We start from the raw sequence: 26,908 nt of genomic DNA, 5'->3' as shown, positions 1-26,908 counted from the left end.
CTTTATTTCCCTCTATAAACCCTCGATAAACCTGTGATACAGACATTTCACACATAACAGGGTTAAGTGACTGTGCATCAGGGCAAAACAAAGGCTCAAATTACACCCAGCCCACCAATGAACTCATCATGGAGGCTCAGAGAAAGTTAAGGCCTGAGACTTTTGCAGGATGGACTCTAGAAAATGAAGTCTTGAGAAGAAGGTCTTTTTCTCCTAGAATCACAATGGTCACTCTCAATGGTCAGTTGTCGGTTGCTTTCTTTGATTTCTTTCAGTAGCTTCTTGATATGAGGGTCAGTTTCATCAATTTTCAACCTAGAGGAACACGATGGGAAGAAAGAAAAGGTTTTTTATTGCTTCAAGGGGATTCATTTCAGATTCCCAAGTGCCAGAAGGTCTCAAACCATTCTCATGGATCTCATTCATAAAGTATTGACTATTTCTCAGTTATTCTATGCTGCAAGTAGAGTTCCAGATTGACTTAATAGGGAAAATAATATATAGTCAATACCATAATGGTATAGAGCGCCACTGTGTGATCTTAAATGCTTGGGTGATGATCACATTGTACTTAGAGCTGTATCACATTCAGCTCTATCTCTCACTCTAATAGCTCCTTACTTCCTAACCAATGGCAATGACTTGGTGGCCCTAGCAGGATCAGTTAAATAGGTGAGATATACTTGAACCAAGTCAGTCAGACCACCTTTGGCTACATGGTACTCCAATTTATTTGACCTATAATGATGACAGCCTCATTGCCTTGTAACCACATTCAGTCATTTGTGTGTGAAATGTGGGTGAGGGAGAGTAGTGGAACAGGCAAAAGAAGCCTAAAAATAAGATCAAGGATATTGTATGCCATGTTTCTTCTTAGTCTTGTTAGTTTGAGACAGGGCCTGAGAGTCCAGGTTGGCCCTGAACTCCCAATCTTCCTGCCTCAGCCTCCTGAGTGCTGGGATTAGAGGTAATGTACCCCAATCCTGGATCCTTTTAGTTTTTTCATCCCAGGTTTGGTTGTTTTGGAGATTCACAATGTACGCATAAAACCTTAAGCTAGCTTGAGCAGCAACTAAAATAAATTTGGCTAAGAATAGCTTCAAAATGGCTTAAACATGATCTCCCAAGATCATATATAATTATGTTTATTCATGATTGTTGGAGGTTATAGTTTGTGACAGAGGAAGAAAAACATCTCCCACAGCCAGATCTGTGTCCATCCAATATTGTGGAGGGAATTAGAAACAGGTATAAAGACCACAATAGAGGCACAAAGATGAAGTGGGATATTTGGGTTGCTTGGCTGTAAGAAAATGACCATAGTTAACTTAGAAGGGATTATTAGAAGGGTTATGGGGTAGCAATAGACTCAAAGCACTAAAGACCAAATTCTGACAGGACAGGGCCAGGCATTATGACTGTCCAGGATCTATGATCCAGGACGATGTCCCCACCTTCATCTTTTTGTTATTAGTATTGAGGACTGAACACAGAGCTTCTGTGTCATGCAAGTGCTCTATGACTTGAGTCACACTTTCAGTAGTCAACCTGAAACGCAAAACTCCAGGAAAGAAAGTCCGAGTGGACCACAGAAACAGCCTACCATTACCTTTGTGGGAATCTTACACTGATTAAAACTCTTACGTTAGTTAACAGGGGAGGGCAAACTCTTATGTTAGTTAACATGGGATGGCTAACTCTCAAGAAATGGGATAGGAAAAGATAAGTAAACCTAAGAATCCACACATCCCTCATTTTGACTCACAAGGTACCTTAGGGCTGAGATTCATGTGAAGAAAATATAATGTATGCTTCTACAGAATTATTATTTTAGGCCACCAGTAGTCTATGTCGCATCTAAGAGGTTCCAAAACTCCTAGGAAGGGGCCATAGCTTTTGATAACAGAATCAAATGTCAACTTGCTCTAATGAGCAAGTAGATGACAGCCAACTGGTGGTGGCTTCATTAGACTGCAGACCTACTCTGGAGAATGTGCTTCCAAGGCTGATGTTGACACACCAGATCTCTTTTTGAAAGCACCATATAAGATCTGCTGTTTGATTTCATGGTCATGTCTGATCGCCATGGCTGTCCTGCCCATAAATCTAGCTTCTTGGTTTCCCACTGAGTATTGGCCTCATTCTTGGTTCATCTTGCGTACCAATGCAACAGAAGAAATTGACAGGATTATCTCATGACCAGATACCAATGGATGAAGCCAAATCTAGTTAGAGAAACCTACAATAAATTCCTGTAGACTGTGTCTCACTCCCACCCAAGCCTACTGGACAAAACACTATGAGGAGTTGGAGAGTCATACCTGAGTGTCTGGAGGTGGCAAGTTTGAAGTTTCAAGACTTCAGACAGTGTTTTTATTCCATCAAAACCCACAGAATTCTGACCTAGATCCAGAGTGATCAGCTTCTTGTTTTTGCTGAGGGCTTCAGAGAGGTCTCTACAGCTGAATGAAGTGATGGAGCATCCCCACAGCCTGTGGAAAAAATACAGTCAGTGCTTATGGATGCCATCCTGTATGTCAGGCATATGCTTGGGTGTTGGAGATCCAACTGTGAGCAAAAGTAGTGTCTGTCTTTAGAGCTCAAACAAAATAATGTATTATGTACTATGCTATCCATAAGTTATGAAGGGCAAGCAGAAAGAGTAGCTGGGGTCAAAGGTTGAGAAAGACTGGGGGACAGGAAGTGAAGAGAATGAACCATAGAGATTTGGAATAGAATCTCTTTGGGCAGATCTCAAAGGCTCTGATGTGACATATGATTATGTAAAAATGGAATACCAAGCTGGGTATGGTGGCACAGATCTATAATCCCAGCACTTGGGAGGTTGAGACAGGAAGATGGCAAGTTCAAGACTAGTCTGGGCTACATAGTGAGACCGTGTCTCAAAAACAAAAACCAAATATTAAGGCAGCATAGAAGTAGGCCAGGGAGGGTTGTATGAGATGAGCTCATACATAAAGGGACCCCCATTCACATAAGACTACAAGGCCACTGTAAATTTAGGATTTCACTTAGATTGAAATGGGAACCACTGAGTGCTTCTAGCAGAGGGACAATGTGAGTTACATCTTATCTTTACTGGTCAGTTGGAAAACTGTAGGAAACACAGTCATCCAAGTGTTATCGCTTTGGGGAAGTATGCAAGACTCTGAAAGAAGGTAATTGGATATCAAAATGAATTGAAGTTTGAAAAGAAAAAGGAATACAGAATGACACAGAAGATTTTGTTCTGATTAAATACAACAGTTTTGATATGTAGCTCCTACTGCAGTTCTAAGTGGGAAGAAGGTCAATTCTGTGTTATAATTGCCCACCACAACCCCAGGAGAGATGAGAAATTGGCAGAGTAGAGCACAGAGGAGAAAGCGTTTTCTCGTTTGGACTTGTCAAATGGGCAGAAGACAGAAAACAAGCACTACACAAATGTTCAAGAGATGTACATATACATACACGTATACACAATCATGTGTATAAGGGCATAAGTCATGGATTCAGTTTATTCAGGTTGTAGAATGGGCTAAATATATCAAACACCTAACATATGGCCTAGTACATGTAGAAACAATTGCATACATTTTCAATATCATGGCCATTTTTGCAATGGATCCAACTCACCCTATTTACTAGGATGTATGACTGAGATTATACATCAAAGAGTCACAGTGGGCTGGGTAAAGGGAAGAACGTTTGTGAGTCAGAGAGCTGTTTTATTTCCTTGCTGGGGATGGGACCCAGGGCTTTGCACATGGTAAGTTCTCTCCCACAGAGGCGCCCTCCCCAACCTGCATTCCTTAGCAAGCTCTCTATCACCACCAGCACTCTCCTGCCAACATCATGTGTACCTTGAGTCACAGCAGCTAGGGATTCACTACCTGGGGTTGTGAGGGTCTGCTCACTTGGCATCCATACCAGTGTCAACTGAATTGTGCTGGCACTGTAAAGATACTGATGCCTGACTACAGTGCCATTCACAATAGCCAAAACAGACTTGATCTAAGTGTCTGTGAACAGATGAATGAATACAGAAAATGTGGTGGAAAGAAATGTTGGCATTTGTGACCACAAGTGATTTTGCACTGAGTGAAAGAAGCCAGGCACAAACACAAATCTCACATTATCTCACTTCTCTGTGGAATCTTCTGAGAGTTCCTTTGGGACAAGGGATGCAGACTCCACAGCATCTGATTGCTGGCACTTAACTTACAAGATCTGTAAGAACTGAGCTGAGTCTATCTACTTGCTCATGGACGCTGCATTTTCTGGTGTGATGTCTGAGTCCTACCTCTGAGTCTTGGGAGTTGAGCAGTAACGGCCCAACTCATTGGGATAAGGTATCAATCACATCCTTAAAATGACTAGACCCTATTCCTTCAACCATCCTGGAGATTTTTTTTTTAAGAATACTCAACTGACTTTATTCAAATCTCTGAATCCCAGCTGAATGAATCTGCTACTCTTGACAGTTCATTTCAGATGCAGATGAAAGTATAAAAGAAAACACAACTCACCACAGACATTTCAGGTTACACAGCCGTTCCTTCAGAGCCTCACACAGAAACCGCATACCCGTGACTCCTACGTGATTCAGTCCCAGATCCAAGTGTGTGAGGTTCGACTCTTGTCGGAGGAGCTTTGAGAGGTGCTCACAGCCGTCACTGGTTATATTACAGTGCCACAGCCTGTAAACCAACCACACAGAGGAAAAGCCAAAACCAAACCTGTTAGTCCTGGCTGGTGTGATGCAAAAACCATAATCTTCTACCTCGAGTTAAGGTTTCAGACAGGCTTAGATACAATAGACACATGGAGTGGTGGGGTAGACAGGATAATAACCCCCAAAGATATCCAAGTCCTAATGCCTGGTACCTGTGAATATGGTTCCTTACACAAAAGGAAACTGCATTTATGATGGAAGGTTGAGATGGGGATAATATCCTGGATTACTTGGGTGGGAACACCACAATCAAGGATTCTTACAAGAGGGAGGTAAGAGTCAAATTCAGAAGATGTGATGAAGGAAACAGAGGGACACTGGAAGACATACTGTTGGCCTTGAAACTGGAGGAATGGTCAGCAAACAAGCCAAGGGATAAAGACAGTCAATAAGACAGAAGAGGAAATGGATTCCCTCTTAGAGCCTCCAGGAGGACACAGCTCTGTTGGCACTTTGACTTTATCCCAATGCTTATTCCGACTGATAATAAGTTTGGCTTGTTTTAGTCATTAGAGGTAGAGTGTATGCTGAGCATTCATGAGGCTCCAGGTTTGATCCCCAGCATGTGTGCACACGCACACGTACACACACACACAGTTTACAAATTTCCAGGCCATGGGGGCACATCTCCCCCATTCTCTATCCACATGGGTCACCCTCAAATCTGTCACCAGTTCCTATTGTTCCTCCAGGTCCTGTGCCCCCTGACTGTGCTGGGACCTGCTGAGACACAGGGACACGAGGGTCGCCTGTAGTTCCCCATCCTACATGTATCACCACTGCTCCCCGGGATCTGTCCTTTTCTAACCACCACTGCCTTCCTTGTCTCGGCCTCTTGCCGTCTTCAAAATTATCAATGGTGGGCCGAGTCCTAAGCAGGAAGGACTAACATGATTTGAGTTGGCACCTGTAGAATCCATGGCAGTTCTGCCATACCAGGATCCACAGTCTTAGTCATGTCCACAGGTTGTAGAGTCTAGGGCATGGACATCCAAGTGCCATTATGCTGCCTAAGACAACAGTCAATGGTAACAGTCACCTTTGGTTTTCAACTACAGTTGAATGTCTAATTCGAAAATACAAGATCGGAAATGCTCCAAAATCCAGAGCTTTTTGAAGGACAAATCCCATAAGTGGAAAATTTTACCACTGACTTCATGTGACAAGTCACAGTCAAGAGAGACTAAAAATACAGTCAAAAGCAACCTCCAGGCCATGTCTATAGATACATATGAAACAGTGAGTTTTTCACCCACAGAGGGCATACATTGAGACACCCTCTGGACGTCAACTCAGTTATGAAAACCAGGACTGTAAAATAGGTACAGTGTGGGGGGTACTAGTGTTGGGGGGAGGGCGAAGGAAGGAGATTAAGGTGGTAGAAGGAAGGAGATTAAGGTGGTAGTATATGGTTGATAGACTTCATATACCTATATGAAACAGAACTAGAAAACCTCTTGCAATTGCTTTAAGTAGGCAGAGGATTGAGGGGGAGAGATTAGGGGGGCAATGTAATGTACAATATAAGTTTAATTGGAATTGTCACTAGGAATCCCCCTGTATTGTGAATATATTGTAATAAAAATTTATTTTAAAAAAAGAAACATTGTGAGTTTTATGTTTATACTTGGGCTCCATCCACAAGATCTCATTAGGTATATGCAAATATTCCCAAGTATTTAAGATAAAGGATACCCAATCTGAAATATATTTAAGTCCACAATTCTAATAATGATGCAGGAGAAAGCAAAGCAAAATAAAAACAACAACAAAAACCCCAAAACAGCTGAAGTATGAAATCTAATATTCTGTGTTGATTAATAACCTAGGATCTGGCCGAGGCATGTCAGATTGGAGCTAGCACTGTGTGCTCCGAAACACTATTTTCTAGCAACTGAATTTAGGAGGTAAAATTAGTCACTTCCCTTAGTAAAAGGTGGTAGCTATGAAGTCATAAAGAGCTAAGACTAAAATTGTTTCAACAACTTAAAATGAGGACATGGATCAAAAAACAGAGTGGGAGTAGAAAAGGACTTGACCTGTATTTCCTGAGTGAGCTCCCTTCTACAGGGAAACAAGCTTGGTGGGGTTTCATGTCTAAGCCTCAGTGTTCTCATCTGTGACTGGATGAGTGTTTATAAGCCTGGGAGGATTAAATGCAAGAATCTTTAGAATGATCCTAGCCTAGTGCCTGCACATAGTAGGTGCTTAATTAAGGCTGGCTTTTTAAAATTTGCTTGGAGAGCTGTGACTTCTAACATAATTTCAGGATTAGGCTAGTGGGCAGGTGGCATTTTATTGCCTATGGAACTTTATTTTGGCAGTTGGGGACTTAGATCACATGTGTGAGTGTGTTTCCCATTACCTACCTGTAATGGGAAATACAACATTTCAGTAAATTTAAATGAGTAGTTATCAGACACTGGCTGCCTAAAGACCAGAAAAAGTTGACAGGTTTTCTCTTTTATGGTGCTAAGACTCGAACCCAGAGCCTCAGGGATGCTAAGCATGTACTCAACCATTGAGCCAGACATACCCTCAGCCCAAAGCTGACAGTTTCTAAATGTTGGCAGTGGCTTCATAGTGAGGTAGAATAGCAGAACTATTAACACTAGACTCACTAGACAGAAACAGTGCAGTCCCATTCTAAAAATTAATCTTATGAGTTCAATATTAATAGAAATGAGCTTGTTGACAAATCATTCCTCTACACACAACTGCATGCAATTTATGGTGCCCAGTTCGAAGAACACAGGTCTGAAAAGAAAGTTAGACCTGGAAACCAGCAGTGTCTCCTAAATCCCTGTAGAATATCAACACCACTTATTTATATTTGGTGGCGCTGGTGATATCGAACGCTGTACCTTTTGCATGCTAAGTTCCAGCACTTGCACTGAGATACAACCCGACCAACACCATTCCTGATATTTCACCACTTTCCCCCAGCTGTGACTATTAGCATCACAGTTTGAGTACTTAGAAGAATTCCTAAGTCCTTTCATGTGTCCTAATTCAATCTATGCATGTGTGTGCATGGGCAAATTCAGTCCACAGGTACTTACACCAGGCTCTGTAGCTTACACTCAGGGTAATGCAAGCCCTCACACAGGATTTTCACCCCTTCATCCCCTAGCTCATTCTTGGCCAAGCTCAGGTGTGTCAGCCTCTGGTTGATGATCAAAGCAGAGGAGAACTCTTTGCAAGAGGCTTCTGTAAGGTGACAGTTCTCCAACCTGCCACAGAATCACATGGATGGTAAGATGAAGACATTTCCAACACCCAATCTTCTTGGCTGTCTCTGAATGATAAAGTCTAAAGCCTGTGTTGATTCTCCATCCTGTGCTGGGGAATCACACGAAGAAACAGGAATGAGAGAAAGCTGTGCCAACCACCTGCCTGAGATCAAAAACTGGGAAGCAGGTGTCTACATCTGTGGATGGTTCCTCATGGGTTGCCCATCAAATCCAGTGCCACCATCTCTCTTCTCTCTATGGTCCCTGACCTCAAACAGATGCTCCACGGGAGGGGTGGGGAGACTTACGACAACCTCTGCAGGAAGCACTTTGGGTGCTTCAAAGTCACACACAGCAGTTTGGCACCCTCATCCAGGAGCTCATGGTCTGTAAGGTCCAGGCATATAAGGGACTGGCTGAGTTGGAGGGCCAGGAACAGGTCAGCCCACTGCTGAGTGGTGGCAGAACAAGACTCCAGCCTGAAGGAGAAATGGGAGCAAGTCATTTCTCAGAACTCAAACACTGTGCAATTGGTTTTAGTTTTAGATCCCAGGTCATCATATTAACCATAGCTCTAATTATCCAAAGCAGTGGTTGACATGGTGTGATCCCTGGACTGACAGCATTAGCACCACGTGGAAGACAGCTAGAAATGCAATCCTTCTGACTCTGGAGATAGAGTATAGCAATCTATGGTTTTTTTGAGACAGGGTCTTACTATGTAGTCAAGGCTGGCTTTGAGCTTACTATTTAGCCTAGGCTGGTCTGAAATTCACAATCTTCCTGCCTCAGCTGCCTGAATGCTAGGATTGCAAGCAAGTACCATCACACTGACTGCAATCTGTTTTAAGGGGGCGCTGTATTCACCCCAGAAGGTATATTAAAACAAATTTCTGTGTCCCTGACCTGAGTAGAGGGGCATCAAGTTGATGGTGCTCTTCTCCTACGAGCCAGGGGGGCAAAACAACCCATTATTTATCCTGGCATGGCTTTTGGTCTACGTCCATGCCTGGTTCATGCCTTGGACATATGGACAAGAAAAAGCAAAATAAATTTCAGGGCCATGGTTCCAGAAGACTTGGAGTGGGATCTAAGAATTAGCATTTTTAACAAGTTCCCAGGTGATATGGTGGGTGCTGCTTTGGGGAATCACATATTTAGACCTACTTATCCAGAAACTCAGCCAGTTGGGTATATCGTGAACCATGGCACCCACGTTCTCTTCCTGGAGACCTTTATTGTGCATAAAAAACTTCATTGGAAGGTTATATACATTCTCATGGCCTCTGGAGCCAGGATTTTATAAATCCTAGTTTTTTTCTATTTAGTAAGTATGAAAACATAGTCTAGTCCCTTGGCTTCATCAAGCCTTATCCCCCTCCATCTATAAGTTGGAAATAAAAGTCACACCCTCATGTTGAGTGTTTACAGCTGAAATTCCAAGTGGAATACCTACTACACAGCTAAAATGTGCACTAAAATAACTGAAAACCACTTTTTAAAGGGTCTAAGCTGTAACAGAGGAACCTAATTAAGTGAGGGTATAGGAACAGAGTGTCAATTGCTTTCCTTCCACTCCAAATAAGTACATTGAAGTTTTATGGCATCATCTTCCATTTAGGGAATCAATTTATTCATTGAAAATTTGTGACCCAAATCTTAAAGTCACACAATTCTTTTTCCTGGCTAATCCTCTCAGGGAAAGGAGGGTCGTTTGTTATGACTAGTGAGAACGGCAGGTATGATCAACTAACCGGGGCTCGGTTTTACTCCATCCCTACAGTCTTGTGAGATGTACATGGCTCCATTTTACAGACAAGATGACCCCATCAACTAGACCAAGGTCACACCAGTAGAGGCAGAGTCGCAGTTTGAGGCCAATGGCCACATCAAACTGTGCTCCTACTGCTACTCAAACGTGGTCAAGAAAGAGCCAAGTATGGTGTACATGCCTGGAATTCCAACAGTTGGGATGTGAAGGCAGGAGTATTGCAAGTTCAAGGACAGTCTGAGCTACATAGTGAGACTATCTCAAAAACAAAAAACAAATGTAGTGAAGTAAGGATTGATGGAACCTACAATGAGAAATGGTCACCATTAGCACAAGTATGCAGAGAACTTCCCAAGTGTGGATTTCTCAATCCAGAGTGGATTGATCCAGAAAGACCAAGCTAATATTCCTGAAGGTCCTTGCCTGGATGGATGAAGTCCTTAGTTGATATTCTGAGCATGGTACTGGAGGACCATGAACCATAAACAGCCTGACAGAGGATGATATCCTGGTCCAGGACATCATCATTTTGAACTAGGACTGTCGTGTTTGGCTGTTGGGGTTGTTTAGTGCTCAAGGCAGCTAAGACTGAACTCTCTGTTCCATTTTCCCTGAGTATTGCTCTGTGTCTAACAAGAGTAAGAACCCTTTTCTTCTGTTTTACACAGACTTACTTATAGACTCGAGGCTGTTCTGTACAATGAGTGATGGAGAAACTTACCTGAAATACTGCAAATTGCACTTTGGGTGTCTCAAGACCTCACACAATGAGGGCACTATATCGTCCTGGTCACGTCCTTGAAGGGAAAGACGTTTTAGGGTCTCGTAACCACTAAAAGCGAGGCAAAGGTTTTGGTAAGCATCAGCTGGGGAAATACTTTTAAGGCTAAGGAAGAAAAGACAAAGAAAATTGTGAGTTTCTATATCTCTACTGTACATACATAAAAACAAAGGGCTGCGATATGTTTAAATTCTAGAACTTCACATTTTTGGAGACACTGGGGTTTGAACTCAGGGCCTTGCACTTGCTAAGCAGGTGCTCTAACACTTGAGCCATGCCCTCCCTCCAGTTTTGCTTTAGATTGTTTTTCAGATAGGGTCTTACAGTTTTTCCCTTGGCTGGCTTCAGCCTGTGGTTCTCCTACCTATGCTTCCTATGTAGCTGGTATTACAGATGTGTACCATTATGCTTAGTCTTCCAGACATTCAATTCTCAGTTCCTGAGGTATGGTTGTTCTCCATCTCTGGATCAGTGTTTCCCAGCCTGACACTGTTTTGTAAACCCTGGGACAGTTGGTAATGTATGGAGACATTTTGGTTGTTACCACTGGGGGGAGCTGCTGGCCTTTGGGGGTTGGAGACCAGGGATGCTACTCAACATCCCAACACGCTGAAGAGATTCCCAGCCCTAAATGTCAACAGACTTTGGAAAAATCTACACAGAGCCCTATGATTGTCATAATAGGATGGAAACTGCCACCTGGGATCCAGATGTTCTTTTCCTTATTGTGTTTTGTGTGATGTTGCAACAAATTTATTTTACATGAACTGGGAGTGGTGGTGCACATTTATAATCCCAGCTACTTGAGAAGTGGACATAGGAGTATCACAAGATTGAAGCCAGCTCGGGCAAAGTTAGTGAAACCTTTTCTCAAAAGTAAGCAAAAACAGAGGTGTATGGTGTATTGCTCAAGTGGTAGAGATGGCTTTCCTAGCAAGTGTGAGGTCCTGGGTTCAATCCCTAGTACTGCAACAAAAATTATAACAAATCTTTAAAAGTTCTAAACACACAGAAAAAAGGATATATTAGCATGTATTCTTGCTAATTTGTGGAACCTAGACCTAAAATGAGGATGATAGTGGGACATGAATGTGAAAAGGGATTGGTTTGAGGAGACATCAATAGAAAGGGGGGGAAGGAAAGTATACTGAAGGGTGGAGAGGATTGAAGTACACCACACACACACACACATATATATATCATATATACCATAATAAAACCACCAGACACTGAAAAATGAGGAAGATGGGAAAAATACAGAAATATAAAGGAGGGGGTGAGCTTAGTGCAAAATATGCAACTATATGCATACATGGGATTATTACAATAAAAGATCCTTATATTAATAATGTAAAAACTTTTGAAAAGTGACAGATCAAGTATCTTAATATGAAGAAACTTCTGTCATTCAAAAAATACCATGAAGAATGTCCAAATGTCATCTATGAACAGGCCTGAGAATAAAAATGTGCCCATAAAACTGCCACAGGTTGATACTGAGATTGTATAAGGAACTGTTACATATGATTCATAAAAAGGCAAACAAAACCATATGGTTTCTATACAAATAAGTATAGTCTTGTTCTAGGTTTTTGATTTCCATGGCCAATTATACTTCCGACTAGTTCTATGCCATCTTTTTTTTCTATGCCATCTTAATTACGGTATCAAAATAAAACTTGATATTTTGAAAGCAAAAAAGAAAAAAAAGCCAATTAGTTGATGTGGTTTTCCCACCAGACAAATTTAAAGGCAGGATCATCTCAATTCATCATGTCTTGGGCACCTGTTGGACTCCATGATAGGAATTTGAATATTCCTCCAGTATTAAAAATGTGATCACCGTGGCCATGCCCTTGGGAATTTGATCTCACAATCAGCTCCTACTTACACCACTTTCTGGAAGTTACAAGTAGCAGAAGCTAATTTTTCACAGAGAATCTGCACAGAAGAGCTATTGAAGAATGCCTGGCTGATGTCTAGATCACACAGACTCATGTTTGAATCAAACGTGGAACACAGTTCCATCCAGAAAGGAAGCAGATAGTGATCTTTCTTGGACCTATGAAGAAGAGGAGAGTTAGTAACCAAATAATACCAAAGAGAAAAACATTTGTCCCTCATGGCCAAGGTATTTAGGGGTACTCTGAGCATATACCCCTAAAAAACAGGATGTAAAAACTGGATCAATCAATCCTGATACTTCCAGTATCAGGCAATTCACCCCCTAAGACATACCGCTGAAGAAAGATTTCTATAGGACATCTGACGAAGGGAAAGAATTAAAATTCTAAGTACATCATTTGTTAAAGATTCAGACCAACACACATCTCAGTAAGGAATGCCTGGTGTTGCATCCAACTGACCCTTTTCTGGAGTGAATTTATAACGGCATTTGTTTGTCTAAAACAATATCTCTGAGAACTTAAGTAACGTGGGGTGCAGTTGTGCACACCTGTAATTCCAGTACTTGGGAGGATCTAAAAGTTCAAAGACAGCCTGGGCTACATAGAAAGACATAATCTCAAAAAAGAAAAACCTGGAGAAAAATATAACTATCATTTATTCATGTACTCCTACTTTTCAAAGAATGTTCATTGCCTCAGAGTGGCAGGATGAGGGGATGACATGGTTTCTTTGCACTTTAAAAACTTGCTTTAAATTTTACATGTGTGGTATCTTTGTAAGCACAGAGAAGTGCTTGGATTTTGAAAATGTTGGAAGCACTTGGCATTGTGACATGTGAAAAAGTTAACAGATTTTTAGTTACTGACAAGGGAGTACTGGGGAACTTAGGGAGTGGTAAGAATAGAAGGAACATACCTCCACATAGTCAAGGCCATATCAAAAATCTATAGACGACATCTTATTAAATGGAGAAAAACTGAAACCCTTCCCTCCAAAGCCAGAAATGAGACAAGAGTATCCACTCTCTACTCTTATTCGACACAGTGCTTGAATTCCTAGCTAGAGCAATAAGGCAGAAGAAATAAAAGGGATACAAATAGGAAAGGAAGAAATAAAATCCCAGTTTGTAGGTGGTATTATCCTGTACTTAAAGGACCCTAAAGACTCCACCAAAAACCTCATATCTGAAATGCTTTTGGCAAAGTAGCAGGATACAAAGCTAACATACAATGTTCAGTAGCTTTTCTATATACCAACATGAAAAGGCAGAGAAAGAAATCAGGAAAACAATCCTACTCATGATAGCCTCTGAAAAACCTAGAAATAAACACAACTAAAGAGATGAAAAGACCTCTACAACAAAAACCATGAAACTTTAAACTGTAGATGACACAAGGTGGAAAGACCTCCCATGTTCATGGATCGGCAGAATTAATATTGTGAAAATGTATGTACTACTGAAAATAATCTACAGATTCAGTGTCATCCCAATCAGGACATTCTTCACAGAAATAGAAAAATCAACCCCAAAATTCATATGTAGCACAGAAGTTCCCAAACAGTGAATATCTGAACGTTTATGTGTTGAGACAAAGTCCCACTATGCAGCCCAGGCTAACCTTGAACTCACAATCCTCCTGGCTCAACTTCCCAAGTGCTTGATTACAGGCATGTGCCATCATGTCCAGTTTGTCTAAAGGTTTTCATGGAATATAAAATACAAGTGTTCAAGGAATAGAAGTAATCCAGCAAGCTAATATAACAACAAAATACTATATTCACGTGATTGAAAGCAGCAGCTAATCTGTAAGTTCTTTGAGGCTCAGTACTTTGGACAGCTCTAGAGTTAGACATGAGTCTGCAGGAGGTACAGTAGAGATGAAAAGGGGGCACAGAAGGGCCCGACTTGCCACACATCACTCAGCTAAGAACCGAAAGACAGTGCAATTCCCACATCTCTAAGCTTACATCCTACACCATCTCCCCATTTCAGGTCAAGGCAGCTCATTTCCACAGCCTGACATTTCCCCTGAAGCAAATAATCAACACATTATTTTCCCCCTTGTCTCTAGCCCTATCTACCCTTTTGAAGAACAAAAGACCTTCCTCTTGCAGAGGGGTAAGAAGTTTATACAGACCATTACACTACTCCATTTTCTATGGCTTTAACCATTCCCAGGTTCGCAAGAAACAAAAAGAAGATTCTTGCATGAAAGAGAAAAGGTTATTGGTAGAATTTTTCATTCAAAAAAATCTGTTTAAGACATCCTCCTGTAGAGAGGTATGCTGACACATACCTGTAATCCCAACACTTGGGAGGCCACGAGTTCCAGGCCAGCCTGGGCTATATAGGGAGTTCTAGGCCAGCCTGGGCTACTTATGTAGTGAGAGCCAGTCTAAAATAAAAAAAAAAATCCTGCAGAGGAAAAGTTTAGGTAAACTAGTATACATGTCCCTAAGAGAAGAAAATGTTAGGATGTGGACAAAGAGATGAGGTCTGTACACAGCTGGTGATCTGGAAGACAGACCTACAACAAGTGTGATGTCCCCAGTGTCCCCTGGAGGTGATGCGAGTTAATAACTCTTTAACATGAAGGAAAGTAACTGGTATTGAGTATGTGAATGATCTCCACTGAAAGGGGCAGGGGAGGCCGATAACACACACGAGGATTTCAGAATTGACTTTTCTTAACCTAAAGATAAGAGGTGAGCTGACAGGATGTTTGTTAGTCAAATGACATCACATATCACAAGGAAGTGATTTTTTGGAGTGTGACCACAGGACATTATAAACCAGTGGACTGTAGTGCTAATCTCAGCCAAGCATAGTTTTCTGAAGCTTGCGTTTTCATTTTAATTGGGAAGATTATACCTCTCTGGCATCTGTCAGCTATGGGGCTATCACAGCACTGTTCACAATATCCCAGACATGGAATCAGTCTAGGTGCTCATCAATGGATAGAAAAAGAAAGAAAATAAGGTTTATATGCTCAACGGAATGTCATTTGGCCATGAGGAACAAAATCTTGTCAACTGCAGCAAAAACAGCCAGAACTGGAGGGCATAAACAAAGAAAGTCAGACCCAGAAAGACAAGTCTTACATAATCTCATATGTAGAGGCTAAAGAAAGTTGACCTGAATGTAGAATATGATTGATAGAGGCTGGAAAAGGTGCAGGTAGAGAGCAGGTACAGGAGACTGGGTGTGATTGGTATACACTGTCTCATGTGCTCATATATCTCAAAACCCATGAATATGCACAATACATGCATTTTAATCAAAAGGAAGACCAAGTGTGATGGCATATTTGTGTCATCCTAGCTATTCAGGCGGTGGAGATTGGGAGGATCATGATTCTAGGCCAGCCTAGAGCAAAAAGTTAGCAAGACACCATCTCATTCGGGAGGCCCTGGGGTCTGTGGCCAGCCTGGGGCAAAAATGTGGGATCCTATCCAAAACAAACAAAAAAACCAGACCCAGGGGTGTGGCTGAAGTGGTAGAGCTCTTGGCTAACAAGTACAAGGCCCTCAGCTCAAAACAAACAAACAAGTATAAACAGCATATAGAAACTACCTGATATCACGACATCAGTTGATGTCATGTGAGCCTAAATCAGGACTTCTCAAAATTTACAAATATCTCCAGAAACCAGAGTGAGGTGCAGCTTTCAGAAACTGTTGATTAATGGATGTTCTAACCACAAAATTTTAATACTCTTTTAGTGGTCAGGCCACAACAGGGCCCATCACTTCATACTTCTCCCGAAGTCTACACAAACAAAAGACAGACTGAAACTTAACGAAAGAGGAAGAGAAAGATCTCAAAATGATGTCCATCTCTGATGCCCCCATTCCTAAGGACAACACCCTAAGAGGGAAAAATTCTGACCCTGAGCCACAGAAGACAGGAGACACTATGGAGTCTGGGAAGAAGCTGAACATGGGTGAACCAGGGAGAACCAGAAAGGTAAAAGAGTTCTTACCCCTTATCCTCAGCATCGTCCTCCGGGAACACCCCCTTGGCCACCTGCACTGAGATTCTCCTCAAGTTGTGACAGTGTTTGAGGCAGAATGAAGAGTTCATTAGGTCTGCATTATTTCTCAACTGCAGAGACATTTCCTCAAAGGGGACCATGGCTTCCTCTGCTAGTTCCTCCTCCTGAGATTCATAGAGACAGGAGAAAACCTCCCTCAGCTCCACCAGCTCGAGGAAGGGTATATTCTCCCCAGGCTTGGCTTGCAGTAACTCTTGTTTGACCTCCATTGATGTTTGGCAGCCAAAAGTGGTCTCCACCTCCTGGGCTCTCTTCCTGTTCAGGAGACCAAATAAGAAGAGCCCCACCTGGGCCAGGTCAGGGTTCTTCCTTCTTGCTTCCCTGGAGAACAGCTTCCGCACATCTCCAATATCCTGCTCAGAGCCGTCTCGGCCTTCCTTCTTCTCACGCTTCAGAATGTAAAACATGGCAGCCAGAAGTTGCTGGACACTGAGGTGCATGAAGGAGTAGCAGTCCATACAGTCACTGTCATTCTGGAGGATGCCCTTGTCCAGGAAGGGATGGAGGTCAGACTCCTTCACCCCAAGTCTCTTGAGGTCTTCTTCATAGAACACAGACACCTGTGTCCACAGGCACTGGGCAGCCAGGAGACACAAGGCCTCCAGTGGGGCTGAAAGGTGACTGCTAGGGCGGTCATCAGGTGCTGGTTGGAACTGGTCACAGAGAAACTGCAGGAACAGTGATGTGGTGATCTGGCAAGTCAGGGTAAGGTCTTCCCCCCTCTCCATCTGTAGCTTCAGACAGGTGCAAATTACCCAGCACACGACAGGAGCTGAAATCATGGAGTACAGAGCCTCATTGCGCTTCACAGCCTCAAGAGCTTGCAGTGCCTGGTCCTCATCTCCAAAGTGTTTCTGGAAGAACACCTGCTTATCTGGCTCCAAGAAGCCCTCCATATTGATGAAGAGTGGCTGCTCCAACAACAGAGTGAGCTCCTGCAAGACCCGGGGTCTTGTGGTGACCACCAGTGTGGCATGGGGTACTATTTTCCTCTTCAGTAAACTACTTAACAGGATGGGCACTGGCTTCTCTTCACACACGTGTCCACAGATGTCAGAGATCATTGTAGTCACTGGGACCCTCATTTCATCAAACCCATCTACCACGATCAGGATTTCCAGTGCTTCTCTAAAGATTAATGCCACCTCTCCCTGCAACGCAGGGTAGTCCTTGGAGACCAGTTCCAAAAACTTGCAGGGCCCCATGTTGGTAAGCTCCTTGCAGCTGATGTAGAAGGCGTGGTAGAATGACAGGCCCAGGCTGCCCTCCGTCCAGTCCAGCATCAGCTTCTTCATCAGGGTGGTTTTCCCCACACCTGCAGGGCCGTGCAATACCACTGTGGGTGCCAATGACCCTTTCCTTGTATTAAGATCGAAGAATGGGACAAGTGCCTCATACTTCTTGGTGGCACGATGGACTTTGTCACTGTCTCCAGGCCAAAAGTTGTTTATCCACATTTCTTGCAGTTTATTCTTCATATATCTTCTGTAACATATATCTTTACCATGCATGGTAGGAGGTTAGGGATAGACAGGGGAGAGGTGGTTATTCATTAGGGAAAAAAATGCTTTGTGTTTAAGCAAGCAAGAAAAGAAAAATGGAGAAACAAGGTTTATACAAAGCAACCTGAATCCAACTTCACTCCAGGAAGGTCCACTATAGACCTGGTTTTTCTCTCTCCCAGACTTTTTATTTTTTAAGCTTCATCCAGGTTTGTGTTGCCTTCTCCCTCTACTTATGAAATCACTTCAAAATATGAACTAAAATGAACTTTGATGCAAACACAGAACTGCTTCCCTCATGAGAACTACAACACAGCAAGTTCCATGGAGCCCAGAGTCCAACCCGGGCTCCTTGTCCAGCTTGTGAGCTAGGAAATACAAAGGCTGCTTCACAGAGAGGAACAGGGCAAACAGCTCCCTTGCAAAGTCACATGCCTCTGTGCTGGACAGCCAGGAAGAGAAATTTGCTCTATCAAAACTCAATGTAGGCCAGGTGTGGTGTTGTGCATCTGTAATCCCAGCACTCAGAAGACTGAGGTAGGAGGATCATGTGTTCAAGACCAGTCTGGGCTACATCATTGGCCCTGTCTAAAAAAAACAAACAAAACCCTCCAAACCTCAATACATTAGTTGTAACTGCTCATCTATCTTTTCTACTGGACTTGAACAAGCACCAGAACAGGGAATAGATCTTCACTGTAACAGTCTTAGCTCATTGTTGAAACTCATGTAGTTGAACAAACAAGCAAGGCCATGCTACCTGCTTAGAACATTCCATAGCTCCCAAGCATCTACTCAAGACAAGCAAAAAAATTGTGTATGTGAACGCACGCATGTGTCTGTGCCATAGGAGACCAGAAATCTCCCACCTCAGAAAACACCTATTCAGCAAGGATTATTTTGAGCTAACAATGGAGAAGGAACAGATACATCGAAATCTCTTGCACTTCCCTATTTCCTTAAAAGCAAGACCTAAATTGCAGATGTGTATTTCTCCCTGGGGTTACAGGAAGCACAAGGCTGATCCCTGGGAACAGCACAGAGAAGTCTACATTTATTTATTATTTATTTATTTCTCATTTATTTACCTGCCCATCATTTGCTGCCCCTCTCAGCTTAATGTCCTTTTCTTTTGTCTCTATTTTCTAAAGTACACTATTGTTTGTTGAAAGACTGCTCTTTGACCTCATTCCCTGATTCTCTCCCATGTATAGCATGCACACAAGTGTTAAACCTTTTATCCTCTTATCTGTCTCGTTATAGGGGCCACAGGCAATAAAACTAAGATGGGTAGAAGAAAAAACATTTTTCCTTCCCTACTGTTCATAGCAGCAATATTGAACAAGCCAGGTTGCTAATAATTCTAGCTACTCGGGAGTCTGAGATGGGGAGGATCATGGCTTAAGGCCAATCCAGGGATATATATATAAAAAAAAATGGAGCAAAATGGACTGGAGGTATGTGTGGCTCAAGAGTAAAACAAATGTGGTCGGGCAAATGTGAAGCCCTGAGTTCAAACCCCTGGCATGTGCATGCATTGGACTAGTTTCTAGCCACAAAAAGCAATGAATCAATGGAATAATGTCTTTATGCTGAGTAAAAAAAGTCAAACACAAAACCACATATGATCAGAAAAGGCAAACCTAGACAGATTAATGGTTGTCTGGAAGACAAAAACAGCAAAGACCCTATCTCCAAAATAACCAGAGCTAAAAGAGATGGAGGTATGGTAGAGCACCTGTCCAGTAAGCACAAAGCCCTGAGTTCAAATCCCCAGTACCTCCAAAAAAGAAAAGAAATGGTGGAGGAAACAGAGTCAGAGAGGTGAACTCTCAGAAGTAGGAAAGGGCAGGAGGAGGTGGACTTTGCTTACTCCAACAGTCCATGTTTTAAGACCAACCTGGATTTTCCTCCCCACTTGAAGTAGCTTCCAGTTGTAAATATGCTGCTTCTGGAGCCAGTATTATTTCTGAAGGAAGAGAAGGAGACCACAAGCTCATCACTGCTGTGCCAAAACTTCTGTTCAGAAGACACTGAAGAGTCGAGATGGTACAAGTCCAACCTCCGGATCTCAGTATTTAAGATGAGATTATTTCAAGAGGATGTTAGTGATATTCTGGACATAAAGAGTCTATTGGGTTATGACCTTAGGCTCATGGTCTCTTTTTGGTCAGAGAATTCCTACAGAGGTCAGAATACTGTCCCACGTTGCTTAAAGGGAAATACGTTTAGAGAAAGACATTGCGGTTTTGTGCTTGTGTGGCTATCATAGAATGTCCATATAAAAATTTAGAAGGTACACAATCATTTGACATGTACTCTTTTTTTAAATTTTTCTTTTTCTTTCTTAGTTTTTGACAGTACTGGATTTTCAACTCAGGGTACCACTTGAGACACTCCACAGCCCTGACATGGCTTCTTGATGCAACCAAGAAATGCAGTAAACACAAGATGTGTGAGGCTGTTGCCAGCACAACACAGCAGGCTGTTATACAGTACATTTTTGGAAGAAAAAAAGACTAGCTGGGCTTGGCGGTGCACACCTGTAATCCTAACTATTGGGGACGTAGAGATTGGGAGGGTTGTGGTTTGAGGCCAGCCCAGGCAAAAAGTTAGCGAGATCCCCGTCTCAACAAAACAAGCTGGGTGTAGTGGTATGAGCCTGTCATCCCAGCTACATGGAAGGAGGAAGTAGGAGGATTGTGGTCCTAGACAAAAAGTGAGACTCTGCCTGATAAAACAAACCAAAAAGGGCTGAGGGAATGTCTCAAGGGGTAGAGCCTCTGCCTAGCAAGCTCAAGGCCCCGAGTTCAAACCCCAGTGCTGCTACAAAAGTTGGACATTCTAAAATAAGGATAAAGCGTGTCATAGCAAACACACAAACCAGAAGCAGTCATTCACTGTCTTCTTCAAGTATTATGCACTATACAAAAGTGTGCTGTAATTTTTACAATTTTTTTTTGCAATACTGAGAATTGAACTTAGGACTATGTACTTGAAAGCACTCTACAACTTGAGCATATGTATCCATATGTAAGCTTACATCCATATATCCATATACACATGTGTATATATCCATATTTACTTGTTCTTTTGAGACAGGATCTTGCTGTGTAGCCCAAGCTGGCTTTGAACTTCCATTCTTCCCGTGTCAGCCTCCTAAGTTCTGTGATTACAGTTGTGTGCCACCACACCTGCCACAATTAAATATTTCAAATGAAGAAGACAACTATTGGCTGCTGGTTTGCTTAGAATGCTCAGCTGATCACCTGCCTTGTAGCAGGCACTATTCCTCAAAGCACTGCCAATCTCAGATCTAACAGACAGTCAGCCAGCATCACAGGACACTAACCCCACCTTGGTGCATCCACAGAAGCAGTCAGATGATTAGGACTTAGGCACAAGATGTGGAGAATATTTCCAGATAAGCCCAAGTCATATCATACAATACACTGGTGATTTCAAGAGACAAGAACCTGGAAAAACAAACCACTAACTCTCTTGGCAGGACTTTTTTTTTTTTCCCATCTATGAGGTCTAGGCAGTAAACGTTTTCTACTTTGCAGACCACATGGCCTCAGATGCACCCTGTGGGCTCTGTTGGTGAGAGGCAAAAGCAGCCACAGGTAATGAAAGCAAATGGACACACTATGTTCAAATAAAACCCTTCCAAGGGCCAGGCACAGTGGTGCATGTCTGTAATTTCAGCACTCAGGAGGCTGAGGCAGGAGGATTGGGAATTGGAGACCAGCTTGGGCTATATAGTGAGACCCTGTCTCAAAAAAAAAAAAAAAAGGGCTGGGATGTAGCTCAGTGGTACAGCACTTGCCTAGCATGCGTGAGGCCCTGGGTTCGATCCCAGTACCAAAAAAGACAAAAAAAAAAACAAAAACAAAAAACAAAAAACTCCACAAACCTTATTGTTACTGAAATTTAAATTTTATATGATGTAAAATTCCTTTTGGAAAGAATAGAACAGCTATAAATAGACAATAAGTTTCCACAGGAATGCATTTGAAAACTTTCTTCCACATCTGACTTAGAGGAAAACTCTCTAGTGCCTTTACACCCAGGAACAAAACACCTGCCAATATGTGGATGTAACTGCTGGTGTCCACTGGGAAAGAAGTGAGTGTTAATACTTCATTAAAAAGATTTCATTCAAGTGCTGGTGACTCACACCTGTAATCCTAGCTACTCAGGAGGCAGAGATCAGAAGGATCACAGTTGGAAGCCAGTGTGGGCAGTGTGTGAGACCCTATCTTGAAAAAACCCATCACAAAAAAGGGCTGGTGGAATGGCTTAAGGTACATGTAGGCCCCGAGTTCAAGCCCCAGTACCACAAACAAACAAACAACCACAAAGCAAAAACAACCAATTTCATTCAAGCATGAGGACCTGGGTTCAATCTCCAGCACTGAAAAAACTTTGTTCTTTGAAAAAAGGTGTTGCTTGTAAACCAGGCTGGCCTCCAATTCACAATCCTCCTGCCTCAGGCTCCTAAGTGCTCAGATTTCAGGCAGGCACCACCATACTAAAGACAAAAAAAAAATCCTGAATTCAATACTGGATTCTTTAATGATATCGCATTGCAGTGTCAAATGGTCCATCTATTTAATTTCTCCTTCCTTATGGCTATAGCTTCAATTCTCTTGTTTTCCTGTCATTTTTTTGAAAACAAACAGGCAAGAGAATCATCAGAAAAAATATAAAGTGGGGCACCCATGGCTCACGTCTGTAATCCTAGCTACTTGGAAGGCAGAGATCAGAAAGATCATGGTTCAAAGCCAGCCTGGGCAAATAGTTCCGTGAGACCCTGTTTCGATAAACCCATCTAAAAAATAGGGCTGGAGCAGTGGCTCAAGGTAAAGGCCCCGAGTTCAAACCCTAGTACTCCCCACCCCCCCAAAAAATATGTAAGAACAATTCTAGGTGGGTGAGCTACACAAAACAGATAGGATCTGGGTTTAGCATTTTGATGGCCTTAGTTTACCATTGCCGTCGGTCTAACAACCCCCAGCTCATCCAGAGTCAAGGGAAAGCTTGTCTCCCCATATCCCGTTTGTATACACCTGATTTCCAGTAGACACAGCCTCACCTGAGCTTCCCACGTCTCACCCCTGTGCTGCCCCCTGCAGGAAAATTTCCTCAGCAGCAAGGATACAGTCGTATTTCTTGCCTTCCCTTAGCATAGAATCTTATTAAAAGAAATCCTTGAGTTCCAAGATCTCATATGAAGAATAAAACTCATGAACAAGATAACTTACGTAGTGAAGGGGGCCTCCCGCCATCAGATCTCACAGCTGCTTCTGAAACAGGAGAAGGTAGAAAGCAATTTACATATTTTAGAGTCTGACTTACATTCTCTCCTGCTATTTGCAGATTTGTGTTCTCTGGAGGCCAGCAGCCAGCTAGGGTCTAAAACCCTCATTTGTTCACAAAAAGACACGAGAGTATTGGGCCAAGAACTGATCCCTCCTGGAAGAAAATTGGTGACTTTTTAAAAGAAAAAAATTGACAGGATTTCCTTTTCTAGGACTGAACAGTATTCCAGAACATATGTGAACTACACTTTATTCACTCATTCCTTAGACACTTGGGTTGACTCCATTTCTTGGCTGTTGTGAACAGTGCTGCAGTGAACATGGGAGGCAGAGGTCTTAGATTGATTTTGTTATGTTTAATGAAATGAGCCAGGCACAGAAAGATAAATCCTGAGTGGTCTCACAAGTAGAATCTGAAAGTCAAATTAACAAACAAAGGAGATGGGGGATGGAGAAAGGGAGGCTATTTCTTAAAGAGCACAAAGTTTCAACTGGACAGGAGAAAAATCCTGGTGACCTTTTATAGCATGGTGACTATGGTTAATAATGTATTACCTATTTCAAAATTGCTAAAATAGATGTAAAATATTCTCACCACAAAAATTAGTAGGTGAGGTGATAGGTATAGTTATAATCTCAGTGTATACGTAAATGCATATTGAAATATGTCATTGCATCCCATAAATACACATGATTATTTGTTAATTAAAAATATATAGGGGTGTGGGTATAGCTCAGTGGTGGATTGTGCAAGGCCCTGGGTTTAATCCTGTGTACTACAAAAGACAAAGGATAGGATGGGAAGTGAAGCTGCTTAAGACGCACCTGAGAGAAATGCAAGGGAGAAAAAACATACTATTTAGAGTGTACATCCTTGTCTGAAATAAATGGACTATCAACTGAAATAGCTAATTTTAAATTCTTTTGAAACCACATTATAAAGGTAAAAAAGATGAAACTAATCATATTTAACTGTATCTAGAATGTAATCATGGCAAGATATAATAAAAAATGTTAAAGTTATTAAAGAGATAACATGTAAAAGTCTGCTGCATACAGTTCCCCAGTATCCACAGGGGGTCAGTCAGCTCCCTAGCACAGTTCCCCCATACACTTTAAGTCATCCCTAGATTACTCACAATACCTAATACAATGTAAGAATTAGGTAAGCAGCTATTACTCTGCATTGTATAGGGAATAATTACAAGAAACACATCTGCAAGTGTTTGGTGCAGATGCAACTTTTTTAAAAAGAGCATTTTTGAACTGTGCTTGGTTGAATCCACAGGCATAGAACTCACAGGTGGAGGACTAATCATATTTTAGCTTTAGGGTTCATCTGAACTTAAGTCAGTCACACTTAAAATGCTCAGTGGACATCTGTGGCTACCAAACTAGTCAATGCAGCCCTTGGATGTATGTTAGCATCCCCTGGGGAGCTCATAGGAATCCGTGCACAGGTGCAACCTTAGACCGGCAGTTTCTTCATCATCCCCAGTGATACATCCTGGATGTCAGTATATTTAAAGTTCCCAGGAGAGTCCCAAGGATAACTAACACTAAAGCAGTGATTCTCCACGAGGGGAGAGTTTGCTCCAGTGGGAGCACACAGCAGTGTCTAGACACATTTTGGATGGTCATGAGTTGGAGGAGGTACTACTAACATCTGGTGGGTACCACTGGTGGGATGGCAGCACCTGAGTACCAGGGATGGTGCAAATGTGCTACAATGCAAAGGATGTTACCCCAAAGCAGCATCCTTCAGCCAGGAATTCTATCAGTGCTACTGACCTAAAGGAAGATAGAGGTTTGAGTGTGTGTGTGAGAGGGGAGGACAAGAAGGGGAAGGAGTTGAGGGGGGAGGGTTAAAAGGAAGGAGGGGAAGAGGAAGAGAGGGGAGGGAATGGGAAAAAGAGGGAGAACAGAGGGAGATAAGGCGAGAAGGAAATGTAGAGAGGGAAGAGAAGGATGGGGGGAAGAAGAGGGAGGAGAGAATGAGAGGGAGTGAGGGAGAGAGTAGGATAGAAAGTTGAAGGGAGGGAGAGGGAAGAGAGCAGTGGGAGGAATGTTTATTAAAAAAATCAGTTGGAAAGGAATTGAAAATGAGTCAGGGTGAATAATTTAACATCCTAGACGACATGAAAGAGTGGGATCACGAGTACATTTCAGATAAATGGCATTAAACTGGGGAAGGCTGGAGTAGAAATACAATGCCTGAGAGAAGTAGGTCTAGGACACAGGAACCTGGACAGATGTCACCAGACTTTACGAAGGTGTCACATTTGTGCTCAGAACCAGTAGCCTCTGAGGATCTATGCCATTTCTAAAACTCTCGGGACTAATTCCTCCCTTCTCCAAGGACATGATGTGGACCAGTTTCTGCTTACCTTTGAGTTCATCCTTTGCTTTCTTAGACAGATCGTGTCGGTTCATCTTGTCAAAGGCTTGGATGGTCACTCTCTCCACCCAGGATCTGGGGCAGCAGTTGGTAAGAATTTCCACCAGCCGCTTTACATTGGCTTTTTCTAGCTCTGCCTGGAAGATCTGCTCCAGCTCCTTTTGCAATGAAAAGGCTTTCATCAGAGACTTGAACTTGCTCAGCTCATCCTGGCTGAGTTTTTCCAGAAGAGCCAGAAGGTTGAAATTCAACCGAGCAGAGGATGCCATCCTGGCCTGGGTGTGCGAGAGCTGAGCTCAACTCTATAAAAGAATTAAGAAAAAGGCAAGAAGTCAAATATCTTAAATGCCAGTCACCTCTAAGCCATGGCACGACTTTGCCCACAGTGTATTCTACTACTTGGAGCACAAACCTCCCAACAGAGGTTACATTCACAGACTGCTCTTTTCGTGGCTTGACATAGCTGGTTCATCTTTTGAGGGTCTTTTTATAGGACATGCAAGTCTCTGAGTGCTGGTGGGAAGTCTATGCCACTTCAAGTCCTATACCTAGGAGACACTGATTAGTTTTTAAGTTTAATGTGCAAACAAGCTAATGGGAAACTACTGACCCCCATAACCACCTTATGTGCTGTTATCTTAAGGTATTTATAGGGTGTGAGTACTGAACTAGGACCTCAAGTTGGTAATACCTTGACTCTCATGACACATCTTGGTTTACCATTGACCCTGAAGGAAGGTAAAGTGTTACAGACAACTCACTGGATTTGAAACCCTGTTCATTTAGAAGAGGGGACGGGTATTTTTATGACACAGATTGTAGCAATGGTTTTCATGGGTATGTATTTTATCTCCCAACTCACTAAGTTGTACACATTAAATATACATATGTATTTTTCAGTTACCTTTTTCCCCAGCTCTATTGAGGTTTAGTTGATAAAATGGCATATATTTATCATATACAATGTGATGAGATTATACAAGTATAGATTGTGAAACAATTGCCACAACTGAGTTAACACAGACATCTCATTTTGTGGTGGGTCTCATGATCTTCCTGATTCAGCCTCTCGAGTGCTGGGATTACAGGGAGGTATGCTCCATCATGCCAGCTTGTGGTACAAACTTTTATGATTTATGTTCTTAGCAAATTTCAAGTACATAATAGAGTGATTAACTGTAGTCATCATGCTGTACACTAG

At 42.3% G+C, this 26,908-nt stretch overlaps 1 protein-coding gene and 1 non-coding gene across 2 annotated transcripts; one reads left to right on the top strand and one right to left on the bottom strand.

The window, feature by feature from the left end:
- Nucleotides 1-26,003, bottom strand: Nlrp2 (NLR family pyrin domain containing 2). Its single transcript, XM_020162147.2, has 10 exons — nucleotides 25,697-26,003; nucleotides 23,253-23,294; nucleotides 16,412-17,981; nucleotides 12,412-12,582; nucleotides 10,461-10,625; nucleotides 8,277-8,447; nucleotides 7,798-7,968; nucleotides 4,530-4,700; nucleotides 2,322-2,492; nucleotides 1-315 (listed from the first exon to the last, which is right to left on the bottom strand). The coding sequence occupies exons 1-10, from the start codon at nucleotides 25,974-25,976 to the stop codon at nucleotides 177-179; spliced, it is 3,051 nt and encodes a 1,016-aa protein (XP_020017736.1). The 5' UTR covers nucleotides 25,977-26,003; the 3' UTR covers nucleotides 1-176.
- LOC141418376 (small nucleolar RNA SNORA48) lies at nucleotides 8,865-9,001 on the top strand. Its single transcript, XR_012443027.1, has one exon. It is a non-coding gene; the product is annotated as a small nucleolar RNA SNORA48 (small nucleolar RNA).
- Nucleotides 26,004-26,908: the final 905 nt, after the last annotated feature.

The sequence above is a fragment of the Castor canadensis genome, chromosome 16 (assembly GCF_047511655.1).
Source record: "Castor canadensis chromosome 16, mCasCan1.hap1v2, whole genome shotgun sequence".
In the NCBI taxonomy this organism is placed as follows: Eukaryota; Metazoa; Chordata; class Mammalia; order Rodentia; family Castoridae; genus Castor; species Castor canadensis.
The sequence above is the reverse complement of the archived record's forward strand: the minus strand, read 5'-3'. Positions and strand labels throughout refer to the sequence as shown.

Coding starts and splice junctions, on each gene's coding strand:
- Nlrp2 (XM_020162147.2), bottom strand. CDS start 25,976: ATGGCATCCTCTGCTCGGTTGAATTTCAACCTTCTGGCTCTTCTGGAA. Junction 10,626..12,411: donor TGTAACTTCCAGAAAGTGGT/GTAAGTAGGAGC, acceptor TTTCTTCCTTAG/CCTTAAAAGTATTTCCCCAG. Junction 8,448..10,460: donor TGCAATTTGCAGTATTTCAG/GTAAGTTTCTCC, acceptor TTTCTCCTTCAG/GCTGGAGTCTTGTTCTGCCA.